We start from the raw sequence: 15,004 nt of genomic DNA, 5'->3' as shown, positions 1-15,004 counted from the left end.
TTTTTCACTAAGGTGGCGCTTAAGAAAACATACACAATAATCTCAGATTATCATGACTCGGACTACTGGTAAATTCTGTCTTTCAATAAAACAAACTTTTCTATATGACTGTGGCCCAACACACAGTGGGCATTCTTGGGAATCCTGCATCATTGCATAATACACTGCGAACGTGAACTTGGTTACATGAGGCTGTGGTTTGTACACACTAAAAAGAAAGAACATAAACACAGCTGAGACACGTGTACAGCATGTGCAACTGATTATTGCTGACCAACGTGCAGTAAAAACTCCAGGGCAAATGGTGAACCCTCTTTTTCTCTTGTAGGGCTGCCCACCACACATCATTGGATCAAAGCTCTCCACCCCTGAGTGGAACATCTCCGTCCTACAAATACACATTACCAGGAACACAAGACGCAAAGGACGACTTCCCCCTTCGGAAAACTGGTAAGTCAGTTTGCTCTTCCATAACATACCTGTACTTTCATTTGACCTCTAGAAGAAAGTCCAGGGATTGGAATCAGAGCTATGATGCCCTCTGTACCCCAGCCCTCAGCATTAACAAATGTGTGTGTGGTCACGGGCATGCACACACATGTACATACCCACCCATTCGCGTACACACACACACCCACACACCTATTTTCACATCAGTGAATTCGGTATATAATTGAAGTACCTTTTCTAATTTAAGAGTGCATATCATATTTGAGTTTTAGTCAGATTATCTTACGAGCAATAAACGGTAGAATTAAGGAAAATAAAAATTTGATTCCTCAGAAAATTTTGGTCTTTTCCATTCAGGAGGACCTCTATAATTTTCCCCATTTATCTGATTTTCTGATGAGCCTCAATCATTTGCCTCAAAAGTAAGAATAGTAAGTTTTTCTTTCCTCACACATTTCACAAACCTTATGTAATTATTTAAGTGGTAAAAACAGATAAAGCCAAAGCTACCTTCTGAGTAAGTGACTTGCCTAAAGTGTCACAGATTAGAGGAGAACTCAGAGTGAAGTTTTGTACCTAATAACTGCACGTAATTATATTCACGTTTGCTTAGGGAAACTGGGACAATAAAGCTTCTATTTGGAATTTAGTCAGAAGCCCTGTGGCTCTAACGCCTGAGTTTATTTTTACATCTTTTTTTCCTAGCCCCCTGATATGTGCATATTTAACATGTTCTATGCTTTACCCTATAATAAATATATTTTAAAACTTTAGCAGGATATAAGCATAAATAGCATTTGTGTACATTTTGTTCTAAATCTTATGCTTTCTTCCAAATATGGCTATTTAGAGAAAGTGGCAAATCAAAAAAAATATCTATATATATCCCACAATTGATCTGAAAAGATATTCAGGGAAGATAATTTGGTTCACTGTGTTTTACCCAGGTCTACTTGAAGAAGTCCAGATCAGTGTAATTTGTACATGAAATCTACCATGAGAAAATGGTGTTAAATAACTATACTTATTTTTGCAAAGCAACTTTGAATAATTAAAATGGATATATGTTGTAAGAACACATACTGAAGTTATTTTCTCTCATATAATTTACCTGCAGCATAATGAAGATTTCAAAATAAAGTCAATCATGAGCAAGAATTTATCACTTAATATCTATTGTACCATACACTGGGGAAGGATGGTCAGTATTGCAAGGCAGTCCATGTCTTTTTCCTTTAATAACCCAGAGATTTTCCCATTTCTGCTATAAAAACAGAAGGTATAGTAAAATACTTCTAGAAGGGCATGCAAAGGGAAGAATGAGTTTTATGCATTGCATCAGAATTTCACACTATTATCTACAAATCAGATTTCCTTTTATATAAATAAACATCTCTGGGATAAAAGGAAGAAAGCACAGAGTGAGCCTCCATGTATTTCTAAAATACAGAGTAGAGTTTATGAAAATTGATCCATAAAGGACATGAGTTTTAGGACGTGCGGTCTTTGATCTGCAGCCTTGACATTTACTTGCACCGTTGCATGTGGAGGAAATATTGACAGAGATTATGTGAATATTGCCCCGGGTCTCGGGGCAGTGACTGGCATTCAAGAGCCCATGGAGTCACTAAAAGGAAAGAAAACACAAGCCCCCTTATGGTAGGAGGTTACTGATGAGTGATATAGTTACATTCACAGAGGAAGACTTCTACCCTGCTGTGCACAGCCTTTGAATGTATTCTTACCACTGGGAGATTGAAAACTGACTGCAGAAGAAGTGGCCTTTGGAATCAGCAAGCATCCAGAAAGAAAATGTGATTTTTTTTTTAATACTGTAGGACAAGTACTAAAAACCCCTACTTTGTATCCCACTGTTTCCATTAGAACAGTTCAGGATTTTTCCGCTGTGAAGAATGAATAGCGAGCTGTTAATTTATTTTAGAAATTCTGATCTGCAACATAATTCAAAGACAAACCCTGCTCCGAATATATTTTATAGAATTTTATTCAAATCTGTACTAATATGAAAGACATTATCTCTGTCTATGTAATATGTAATAACAGTGAGAAGATAAAGTGCTTGTTTTTTCTAATTTTTGTGTTTGCCTAGTATTTTAAGTTTCTTCCTGATAGTTAGGCAATTGATCTGTAAAACCAAACATTTTCTAGCATTGTACCAATAAAGTTCCTGACTAACCATTAATATTTTTGTAGCTCTATAGGGACTTCAAAACATTTCTTAATTCAATTCCCATTGTCAAAGAAAATTATGATATAATTAAATGCAGATGTTTTCCACATTTTATCTAAGAGACTTAGAGATACCCTTCATTAATTACAAATAGGCAGAACCCTTCCAATGTGTACGTATTATCCATTTGGTGTGTTTCCAGTCTCCTGTCAGAAAGTTTAGACATATATTTGTACTAAATAGAAGAGCATGGAAATACAGTCAAATAACAATTTTAATTAAATGTTTTTGGTATTTTAGTGACTCAAGAGTTATTACAAAAGAAAGTAATCAATAAAAATTACCATAATTAAGCACGTGTGATGATTGGGGAGACTGCATGCGATAATTTTTGCAGAAAGCTACATCACATTAAATGAAATTTAGAGTAGTGGCCTTGATCATCTAGTGTAAATACCAGGAGAGGTATAAGAGAGCCAGGCTTTTCTGTTGGACCTGATTACTGTCTTCTGTGGTCTACTTGAATTTCATTGAACTGAATCTTAGACTTAAAGGAAGTTGTTGAATAAGTTGATGCTATCTTTTGAGCTGCATATAATACTAAATACTTTCAATTTCTTCTAAACCAACATCAGTACTGAATTGCCAGTGGTATTAGCAAGATTTAAGGGCGTAAAGCTGGAAGGGAGTAAGAACATCTTAATGGCCTTAAAAAGTGGCCCCGGGGTGTCCCTACAGCAGTGAACACAATTTGGAACCTCTCTTGACCTCTTAGGACCCAGCCAGACAGTGACAACCTAGAAACAGTCAACCATGGGAGTCTCATTTGCCTGCAGAAATCTGACCTTTGTCATGCAAAGTGGACCTTTACTTCCTTCCCCTGAGGAGAATCCTAGTCACTTGTAGAATCTGAGCTTTTGGGAACCATCAGAATAATAGGAATAGTTGGCTCTCATGAGGCCCATTTCTAACTTACTTTTCTCTTAAATGTAGGAATTGAGTCCTTTGCTCCTTTCGCAACAATGAACATCAAAGACTTACATAAATAGTTGGAAAGTTGAGAATAAAATAATTGTTTTAAACTATTTTTATTTATTCCCTTTACTGTAATTCTTTTTATTGTATAATACAAGAATTTGTTGATCCTGAAATTTGGAACTTTTTACTGAACTTTTTTGTTGGGCTACAAATTATATCCTGCTGTAGTAGGTGACTTTTTTCCCCCAATATAGTATACTGCTAGACAGATAAAAAAACTATAAAAGAGGGAAAGAAAGCTTCTGAGTCTAGGTGCTTTTGAAAGAGTATATATTTTTCATAATGATAATACCTATGTGGTGACTTTGAACTGACCTTTGAAACCATTTGAATTGGATTCTGTTGCAGTGAGTGTGTGCATATGTTTCATAAAATATTATGGTAAAAAGTTCTAGAGGTTTTATGCTCCGTTATATTATTGGGGTCTTACCCAGTGAACTTTGCCTTTCTTTGGATGTTACAGTGTTTCCATTTAATACTTCTGAACAAAGTGAGCTGGCTGGCAAGATTAACCTCTTAAAGTGCACAAGCCATATAAAGCTTGGCTTAGGCTAATAGGGCCATTCCAGCCCCACTGAAATATTCATTTTAATGGTCAGCACCACTAGAATAAGACTCAAAGATGGAAGCGGTCCAAACGTAAGTTAAGGCTTTGGAAGGCCAATGTCATTTTCCACACTGAGTAAATTGGAAAGAAGGTAGAGATGAAATATATATCCCTCAGTATAGTAGTTAGAATTTATGTTGTGGTACTTTGGTAACCTGTTCAAATTATTATAACCCAAAATGACTACAAGGAGATTTTTAAAAAACATTTTACAACCTTTCTGTCTTCTTTTCTCTCCAGATATTTTAAATTTTTGATTTATTGATTTCTGAGAGAGAGAGAAACTTTAGTTTTGTTGTTCCACTTATTTATGAATTCATTGGTTTCTTCTTGTATGTCTCTTGACCCAGAATGGAACCTGCAACCTTGGCGTATAGGGATGATGCTCTCACCAAGTGAACTACACAGCCAGAGCTCTTTCTAGTTCTCCGTCTTTCTCATTATACATGCACACACATTTCTGCACAGATAGCACTGAGATAGCACCTCTGCTTAGAAAAACATTCACTCAGAGTCTAATCCAGTTTGACAAAACTGAAACATTTATATATTTATCTTAGTACTCTCGTATCTATTGCTGTGGTGATTCCTGCTTAAAATTATTGAAATATACTCCTTGTAATAAATTTATAGCAGTTTTCCCCAAATTGAGAAGCAGTGTGGCCAAATAAGTAACACAGGCTTTGAATCCATCTACCAGTTTGAAATCTGGATCCCAAACTTGGGAAATGTACTTGACCTCTTTAGGCCACAATCCTCATCTGTTACATGGGGATAGTTATTGTACTTGGTTCATACAGTTATTTTGAGAACTCAGTTAAGTAATGCACAGAATGCATTTGGGATCACGCCTAGGACTTAGTGTTTAATCTTAACTTTCCCCTTCTAGTTGATAATGAATTGAGTTTCATTTATTTATGTTGGCTTAAAACTAAATCTCTTATTGTTGTGGACAGCCTTTTTAAGATCTTACATTATAACCTTCACTGATAAAACGAGTGAATTCAGGAGAAAGTGGAAAACATTTCTGTTTTAAGCTGTGCGTGACTTGCAATGTCAGGATGGGCACAGAGCCTGGCATTTCAGAGCCCAGGATGGTGTCAAAGGCAGCAGCAGACTTCTCTCTCTCCTCCCCATTGAAGGAGCTCTGGTTGATGTCTGTGCTCACTAAGGCCAAACTGGGTCTTAGTTTCTGCCACTGACTTCATTTTTAAGTAAATGTGATAAAAAAAATAAAATAAAAAATGAGTAGATAATAGAGCAGAGGGTGCCCATATTACTCTCCCCTCTCCCCCAGAGCCTTTGCCCTTATTAATATCTTAAATTAGTGTGGTACATTTGGTACAGTTAATGAGCCACTCTCAATACATTTTATTAATATAGTCCAAAATTTACATTAAGGTTTACTCTATAATCATGTCACCGCCTCATAAACTCTCTGTAGCCCATCTCTTCATCCTTCCTCCTGACCAACTTGCATTAACCACTGATATTTAGTCTGTCTCTATAGTTCGGTCTTCTGCAAAATGCCCTATAGTTGGAACCATACAGTATGGAGCCTTTTCAGTCTGGCTTTTTTCACTTGGCAATGCACACTTAAGATTCCTCCATGTCTTTTTCGTGGCTTGAAAGCTCATTTCTTTTTAACATAGAATAATATTGCATTGTATGGATGAACCACAGGTTATCAATTTACCTATTGGAAGACATCTTGGTTCTTTCTCAGTTTTAGCAATTATAAAGCTGTTGTAAACACATTTGTGTAGGTTATTGTGTGGATACAAGTTTTCAGCTCAATTAGGTAAATACTTAGAAACGTTACAACTGAAATTTATAGAGAAACTGCTATTGGGTCTTCCCCAGTGACTACCATTTTGCACACTTACCAGCAACAGACCCAAGTCCCTGTTGCTCCACATATTCACGGGCACTTGGTATTTTCTGTTTCAAATTGTGTGTATTTTAACTATTCTTATTGTCATATAATGGTTTCTCGTTGTAGTTTTAATTTGTAATTTCCTAGTGTTACCACGGAATATCTCGCTCCCTTTTAATCTGTGTCTTTATATTTAAAATTGTTTTCTTACAGGCAACAATATAGTTGGGCCTTTTGTGTTTTGTTTTGTTTTATTTGCTTTAACCCCACTCTGGCAGTCTCTTTAATTAGTGTATTTAGACGATTCACATTTAAAGTGGTTGTTGATATAGTTAAAACAAGTTAGTGAATGTTTGCTAATCATTGCACTTACTCTGTTGTTGGGTCTGTTTTTTGTTTTTTTCATCTTCTCTTCTTTTTTTGACTTGTTTGGTTTTAATGGAGCATTTTATATGATTCCATGTTCCCTACCATCTTAGCGTATCAATTGTATCTCTTAAAAATTTTCTTTTGTGGTTTCCTTAGAGTTTGAAGTATGCATTTACATCATATTTACATCCACTTTCAAGCAATGTTATACTGTTTTATGGGTATAGGTACTTTATAGCATAGAGCATTCCCAATTTCTCTCTCCCATCATTATCATGTCACTAATGTCGATTTCACTGTTCCATAAACTAAAAATTACCCAACCCATTGTTAATAGTACATCTATTAGATCAATTAAAAATAAGAAAAATAAAATATTTTATTTTACATTCATTTATTTCTTCCTTTATGTAGATCTCAGTTTTAACCTACATTCTTTTCTTTCTTACTGAAGAATTTATTTTAATAGTTCTTGCAAGGCAGGTCTACTGGCAACGGATTTCCTTAGTTTTTGTTTATCTGCAAATTTTTTTTTATTTCTACTTCTTGTTTACAGGATAATTTTACTAAATACAGAATTCCAGGTTGCTGGCTTTTCTTCTTGTAACACTTTAAACATTTCACTGTATTCTTTTCTTGTTTGCATGGTTTCTGGCAAGAAATTTGATGTTAATTATCATTCTTGTTACTCTATAGGCAAGTTGCTTTCTAATCTCTGGTTTCTTTGAGGATGTTCACTTTATCTTTGGTTTTCTGTAGTCAGCTATGGTATGCCTAGGTGTTTTGATTTTGGTGTTTATACTGCTTCTTGTTCCTGGAGATTCCTTTATCTGTGGATTCTAGTCATTATCCAGATATTCTCTTGTTCCTTTATTTTCTTGCTATTCTGGATTCCCATCATGCATATGTTACATCTTTGTAATTTACAAGAGTCCTGGAGCAATCTGTTCTTTTATTCTTTGCCTTTCAGGTTGGGAAGTTTCTATTGACTTGTCTTCAAGGTCCTTGCTTCTTTCTTTAGCTATGTCCCGTCTACTGATGAGCCCATCAAAGGTGTCCTCTATTTCCGTGCCTTTGATTTCAAGCATTTTCTTTTCATTCATGCTTAGAGTTTTCATCTCTCTACTAATGTTTACCCATATGTCATTGCATCTTGTCAACTTTTCCCATTAGAGCTTTTAACATATCACTCATAGTTATTTTAAATTATTTAATATTTTCAGAATCATTTTTGTAACTGCATCTGATTTGATTCTGGTCTGATGCTCCTCAGACTATGCTTTTTAGTGTGCTTTGCAATTGTTTACTGAAAGCTGGACATGCTACATTAGAAAATAGAAATTGAGTGGTTAGGCTTTTGTATGAGATTTTATGTTAACCTGGCTAGAACAGGGTTGCATTTAACGCTTGCTGTACCGGCAGATACCAGAGGCTTTAGTTTTCTTTAGTTTCATTGTTTTGTTTTGTTTGTTTGTTTGTTTCTTGGTTTCTTGGGGTTTCCCTAAGAACACTTTGAGAAATAGAGTCAGTGTGTTGTAATCCAGTGTTACTATGCTGGAATCCTCATGATGTGGTAGTAGGATGTCAGGGAGGGGCAGTGTTCTATAATGTTATGATTAAATCTCAGCTTTTTAGCGGGCCTGAGTTAATGGTCTGTGGCTACTCAACTGTTTCTTAACTTTTATTTTATGTTCCCCTTAAGTGAGACATGATCTCTAGAAGAAGCCAAGGTTGGCTAATTGCCCATCCATCCAGGGCATATAAAGCTCTGGTGAAACATTTTCTTTTGGAGGCCAAGTTTTTGTTATGTAGAAAGCTCTGGGTATATTTTAAAATTGTGACTTTTCTTCTGAGCGTATTTGCAAGTGGCTACTTTTCTCCCCTCCTACATCCCAACTCTCTAGCCTCACATATACAAGACCAAACTTCTCAGTGGAGAGAAGCTGGTAGGGTTCCTGTCAGCAAAATCTATAAACATGTAGGGTTCTCTCTGAGATTTGGCTGCTGGAGTTCTTTACTTTCAAGCTAGTCCACACTGAGCCTCTCCTACCACTTACTGGCTCCAGTGACTTCTGCTCTTGGTAAACTCATCTTACCTGTAATTATCTGTATTTTCCTGTGTCTCCAGATTTGGGATGGTAATTTGCTCTGAGACTCCAATTCTCTGATGAATCTGAGAATATTGCTTTGATTTTTAATGTGCTTGGCTTTTTCTTTGTGATGAAGATGGGAGTAAAGACTTCCAAGCCCTTTACATGTTGGAGCTGATACCTGAACTCTACTATTGACTTACATGACTTTTTAACTGTTTGAGGTGACCTATTCACATTTAAGCAATATAATAACTATTAATTAATTATAATAGATATTTTTGAAAAGTTAACATTAATGATTGACTCTGCTCAGCTTGATGATGACTCACAAATGTGTGTGCTAAAAACTGTGATACAGAGCCCTGACTGGTGGCTCAGTTGGTTGGAGTGTCTTCCCGTGCACAAAAAGATTGCGGGTTCGATTCCTGGTCAAAGCACATACCTAGATTATTGGTTTGATCCCTGGTCAGGGTATGTACAGGAGGTAACTGATGGATGTTCCTCTCTCTCTTTCTCTCTCAAATCAATAAACATATCAACAGGTGAGGGTTAAAAACACTGTGATAGCAATAGAATAGACTGAAATAATTTTAAATCACATGTTGAAAGTAATGTATTACTTTGTGCTAAAGGCTTTGTCTAGTGATTCATTCTATGGTATTTTATTCTATTCCCTCTTCTGTGTGTCTTTTTCTTTTCCTCAATGGGAATCAACACCCCATTGATTTTTGCTCTTTTGAAAATAAGTTTTATGAAATACCTGGTTGGAATAACATATAAACTACTATATAAGCAAGACTTAGTAATTATTAGGAATTTTTGTGTATTTTCTTTCTTTTCTTATAATATCAAATACCAGAGATTTGCTAAGTTAAGCAATTAAACCAATCTTTCTCTGACCCTCCAAAAATTAGAAAAGTCAGCTCCTTTTTAAAAAGAATTTAAGTTTTTACAGAATTTATCTTTTCAAAAGAAGGTTTTTTTTATATAATTAACCATTTAAACTATTAAAAGTTAGCCATTTTAAACTATCATAGTTAATTAATTTTAAGATGCACATTTCTTAAAACAACATATCTGAAATATGCAGAAGTCTAATGGATATTTCATAATTTAACTAGCAATGGTTTTGCTTTTTTTAAAAAAGTAGTAGTATACCAGATAATTAATTGTGCAAGTTACAACTGATAAATTACTGTAGTATTTACCCAAGAATTAAATTATTTAGAATAGTAAGTTTCGTTGGGATAAAGAAAGAACGCATATTTATATGTAATTTTTCTTTTAAAAATTATGAGAAGCATAATAGAAAATAATGTTCCTAAGATGTCTTATTCAAAAGTTAGGTATGACTTGGTTAGGATTAAAAAACAAAAATGTTCTAAGTTTCACAATTCAATAAATGAGGAGCTGGTCTCACAGATTGTGTATGCAGTATGTATAACTCGTTGGAGTTAAAAGCAAGCATTTACTGAGATTTGTGTGATAATTAACAACCTTATAAAAACTTTGAAAAATCTAACTCATGTTATTTGCTTGTGGGGGGATCTACTGTGAAAAAGCTAATATAGACAAGAACAAAGCATGGAAAAAGTATCATGTTTTGGAGTTAGATATGGCTGAGAATTCCGCCATGGTGCTACCACTTAAAGCTGCATGACCATGGACAAGTTACGGGACTTCTCTGAGCCTCAGTGTTTTCAAGTGTCAAGTAAGGGAAATATTTGCCTTGCATGGTTAGTGTAAATAATAAAGTTATTGCCTGAAGTGCCCAGCACAGTGCCTGACATAAAACAACCTCAGTATATATAGCCAGTGTGAGTTACCAAGAATAATGTTGTGGCATTAGTAGTAGGAATTATTTGTTGTAGCCACATGGCATACTTGTAAAGGAATTGGAGGAGCACAAGGAGCCTAGATTTGTGGTCTTAACCTTGTCACTAATATGACTTTGAACATGGCGCCTAATGATTTGGGGTCTTAGATTTCTCAATTAATTAAAAGATTTGAATCAAATAATTCCTAAGGTCGTGCACAAGGCTAACAGCAAATATATTATGCTTTATGAAAGATAAGAAAATGTTAATGATTTGAAGAATGTATAAGTAAATGATGGTGCTTTTGTAAAATTTTAATCTAAAATTCATTTTAATTAACTGTAGCAAAGTCAAATGACATATTTTCACTCCCGATAAAATGCTCAATTAGAAATAGGCAAGACATTTTACATAAGATTGGAATGAGACACTGGCAAAAAATAATAATTAAGACTTTAAAAGCATTTAGCCATCTGTTTTATAATCATGAGAATGATTGAAAAATGACTCCTAATTTGTAACATTCACAATTATATGACTTGAAACACGGGAAAAACATTCCATGCATATATTTGTATTTATATATCTCTAGACATATCTAATAAAATAAATTAAAATATGACAAAATAAATGAGGAAATATTTGTGATTATATTTCCTTTAAATTTTTAGTGAACCAGTGAGCTACTTTGCAATGAAAATGTTATGGCAAAGAAGTTTCGGAGAAATGATTAATCATTTGCACAGAAGTCTTATTAGTAGTTAAGGCAGCATGTTGTAACAGTTTATATTGGCATGCTCAATATTTCATTAAGTGGCTTTAATTGACCTATGTAGACTTATCATTATTTCTGTCCACCAGTCTCTTCTTTTATGAAACTATTTGCTTTGCTTTTGAGCTTTTTTTATGTCAATTTTTATATTGATTCCTCTATTCTTTACCATCTCTCCTTATACAAGATACATTTAAAAGTCTTTTTTTATTAATGAAAACTTCATTCTGACATTTTCCTTATCTGTATTTTCATATCACTGTACTTTTAGCTATAAAATCTGACAATTATATGTCAATTATTAGATATCATATCTTATACTGTTGTTTTTATTTTATTCTTCCCAATTAGATGATAAAAATGTCCTTGACGGATAGTGTTTGCAACATCTTCATTCTTGATCTTATTAATCACACATTACACTGGACCTATTAGTGGGTATTAAATAAATCAATAGGAATAAAAAAGGATTTTTGCCATTAAAGTGTTCACATCTGTGATTATGAGGTACATGTAGTAGGTTCCTAAAAGGTTAATTGGAACTTAATTTAATTTAGCATTTGACCCACCTTGCTCCTTGAGGAACTACTATTTCACATTTCCAGATTATAGACATTCTTGAGTGAAAGCAAAGATTCAAACCACCTGAAGAACACAGATAAAAGAAGACATTAAGATATTAATTTTTTAGTTATAAGCATTCAGTACATTTAATTGGAATGATCTGTTTTAATTGTATTATTTGTAAATAGATAATACAATAAATTTTCAGAGAGAATTTATTAGCCTGCTACAGTTGTACACAGGGGGTTCTTGGAAAAAAGTATAGACAACTACTGCCCAGAAGAATGTCCTGTAATGATGGAAAGTTTTATATCTATGATGTTCAATTCAGTACTCCCTTGGCAGGTGTAGTCACTTGAAACTGAACACAAAGTGTGGCTAGTGTGCTTGAGGAGATAAATTTTTGTTGACAAATTTTAATTAATTTAAATTTAAATATCCACATCTTGCTAGCTAGAGACTATCATACAGGCTAGCACAGGTACAGACCTAGACAGGCGCACATCATTAATGTCACAGCAAACTCTTCTCCTTGAGTTAGCCTTAGAAGCATTCTAAATCACGTAATACAAAGAAAATATAATGTCTGAGCAGAATTATATTTTTCAGCATTCTTAATTTTTAAGTAGCAAGCAACCATTACGGGGGTGGGTAAAAGTAGGTTTACAGTTGTAATACAAATAAATAATACAATAATTAATAAATAATATAAGAATAAACACTGTTTTGCATACCTACAACTATAAACCTATTTGCCCACACCTGTAAAAAATAAATTAGTTTTTAAAAAGGTGGGGGGGGGGCAATTTGGAGGGGTTCATTACCTGAACTTTTGTTCACATGTTGTTATTAGAAATATTAGTTCATATCCTTGTTCTGCTCAACTTTATATATAGTAATGCTGCCTCCCAATAGTGGCTAGGATAATGCAGTACAGCCCTAGGCTCACCTCTTAACTGCTTAGCAAGAACAGCGAGACCAAGCACTCTTCTCAGTACAGTTCTGATCACTTCCCAGGACCAACTCACTCAAACAGCTTGGGTCCCTCACAGAGAGATTGCTCTTACTGGGGTGAGGAGGCCGAGGGCCTGGCTCACTTGCCATCCGGAACATTTGGATGGAGTTTGCTGTGGTTCTCAAATGGATTGGCCTGAGAATGAAACCAAATAGCGCTCTTCCTTCTGAAGGGAAGCTCCGATCCTGTTAACGCTCCTGTTCAAAATTGTGTGCGTGGGTCTTCACACATGCCGTGGGCCTTTGCTCAGTGGGCTCTACAGATCCGATTTGCCTACTCGTTCTTCAAATGCCATCTTAGATCCTATAATTTATGGGGAGCTTTTCCAAATCCTGGACCTGCCCTACCCAGAGGCAGTGATGTTGAAATCTTTTACAATTCAGCTCGCTTAATTTGTCCTCGCTATCTGTAGTTACTCCCACGTAAATACTGCCTCTCTATAATAATGAAATTTACTCGGTGGCAAGACTTGTGGTCTTTATGGAGATAACAGTATTTTTATGTAATATATTAGTGTCTTTCCAATTTTTCTGGCTGTGACCAACTACCACACAATGTGGAACACACACACACAGCTGAAAAATAAAAATTTACGATGACTTTAGCATGGATAATGTTTTCTTTCCTACTATATTCTATTTATTTTATTTTAAAATGCTGGTTACAACACTATAGATTCATATAACGTCCCTCATTTTGTGAAACATTATCAGGGATTATTATGCAAAGATTATGAATTGAATATATGCCAGAAAAAATGCATTGGGAACTCTGTCATATAAATCATGTTTTGGGAATAAAGAATATAATATCAAGAGAAGCGTACTGATTAATTCATTAATGTAGACAGTATTAAGTTTATTTCATAAACTTTGTTGCTCTACAGTGAAACACCAGTAAACATGAGAGCAGCCAATTACCTTACTGTTATAGTTGATCATGAAGAAATGGGTAATCTATAAATACCGAGAATACCACCAGCAGGAATAGTATGTAAATATGTGTATATTTTAAATATGTTTATTACATATTCATTTGAAGATAATTGAGGTTAACAGCTGAGTAGATTTCTAGGCGGTAAAAGATAACGTGAGTGACTTTGTGATAGATACAACGACCCTTGAGATATATTCCGTTATTTCTTTCCAGTTTTATAGAAAAGGGAGCAAAGAGAAATTAGTAATTTTCCTCAGTCTCAATTTATTTATATGCGCACTAAGTGCAGTGCCAGGTTTGAGAGCAGAAAGTTTTATTTCAGAACCTGGTCTTTCAACTCCTGTATTTTGTGCATAAATAAATGGTACCTAGTATCATTGAAGAAGACAGTTTTGCTGAAATGAAAGCACCATGTTAATCCTAATAAAAGTAGTGAATCATAACAATTTAGATTATACCCATTATAATTTAACTTCCGTCTAGGCATGAATAATGTTAAAGTATTTTAGAAATTACAGATGAATTTGGATTATTCTTAATAAGTACAACTACTGGTACAGGCATTTTCCATTGAAAGCAAGTTATTTAAAACTACAAATTGATGTATTCTTTCTTCATGTAAGTATTTAAACTTAAAAAAAAATTCCAGAAATAAAAATGTATCATCCTAAATTGGTCTTGCAAATATGTTTGCCACAAATATAAACTAATATATTGATCAATGACAGAATTCTGAGAAACTGTAAATGTAAAATTAGTGCCACAATATGATACTTTGTAGTCACTATACAAGAAAATATTATTTTCCCAACATGCTAGATTTCTTTATGGAGATAGATAAACTTATGGAAACATAAGAACTAAGAACTAAGATATACTTTATATGTGCTTAAATAATCCATATAGAAGCTATTTTACTTTTTTAAATATTATATTATTTTTATGATATAGTTATAAGAAAAACATATGAAGAATACTTTCCCAGCTTTAATAAGTGTTTCTTAAAAACATAGCTATTATGGTTTCTATTATCACTACATATACATACATAAGAAATAATCTCCTTTTGGATTCATTACTAGGATAATGTTTGTCTTTCTTGAAGAATTAATGTGATTATTACTGCAACTATACAATTCCTTAAAAAATATTTTCTTCTCTGTCAGAACCTAAGCTATTTAATTTGCTCTGTTGAAGTAACTATCCTTACCTACACAAAGATTTTTCTAACTTGTCTTTTATTAAAAAAATAGATTGTACTTTTTTATTAAAAAGG

General features: G+C 34.2%; 1 protein-coding gene across 2 annotated transcripts in view; it reads left to right on the top strand.

Annotated features, from left to right (window-relative positions):
• Positions 1–15,004, top strand: part of LOC150001369 (histone deacetylase 9-like) — a 465,158-nt gene that overhangs the window by 398,627 nt on the left and 51,527 nt on the right. For both annotated transcript variants that reach the window (XM_090287130.1, XM_090287131.1), the window contains one exon: positions 329–450. In XM_090287130.1, coding sequence (XP_090143256.1) covers positions 329–450 — 122 coding nt within the window. The remainder of the gene's footprint in view (positions 1–328; positions 451–15,004) is intronic.

Source organism: Furipterus horrens, unplaced genomic scaffold, assembly GCF_987537825.1.
Source record: "Furipterus horrens unplaced genomic scaffold, mFurHor1.1.pri manual_scaffold_9, whole genome shotgun sequence".
NCBI classification, from domain to species: Eukaryota; Metazoa; Chordata; class Mammalia; order Chiroptera; family Furipteridae; genus Furipterus; species Furipterus horrens.
This window is presented reverse-complemented; position numbering and strand designations above follow the sequence as displayed.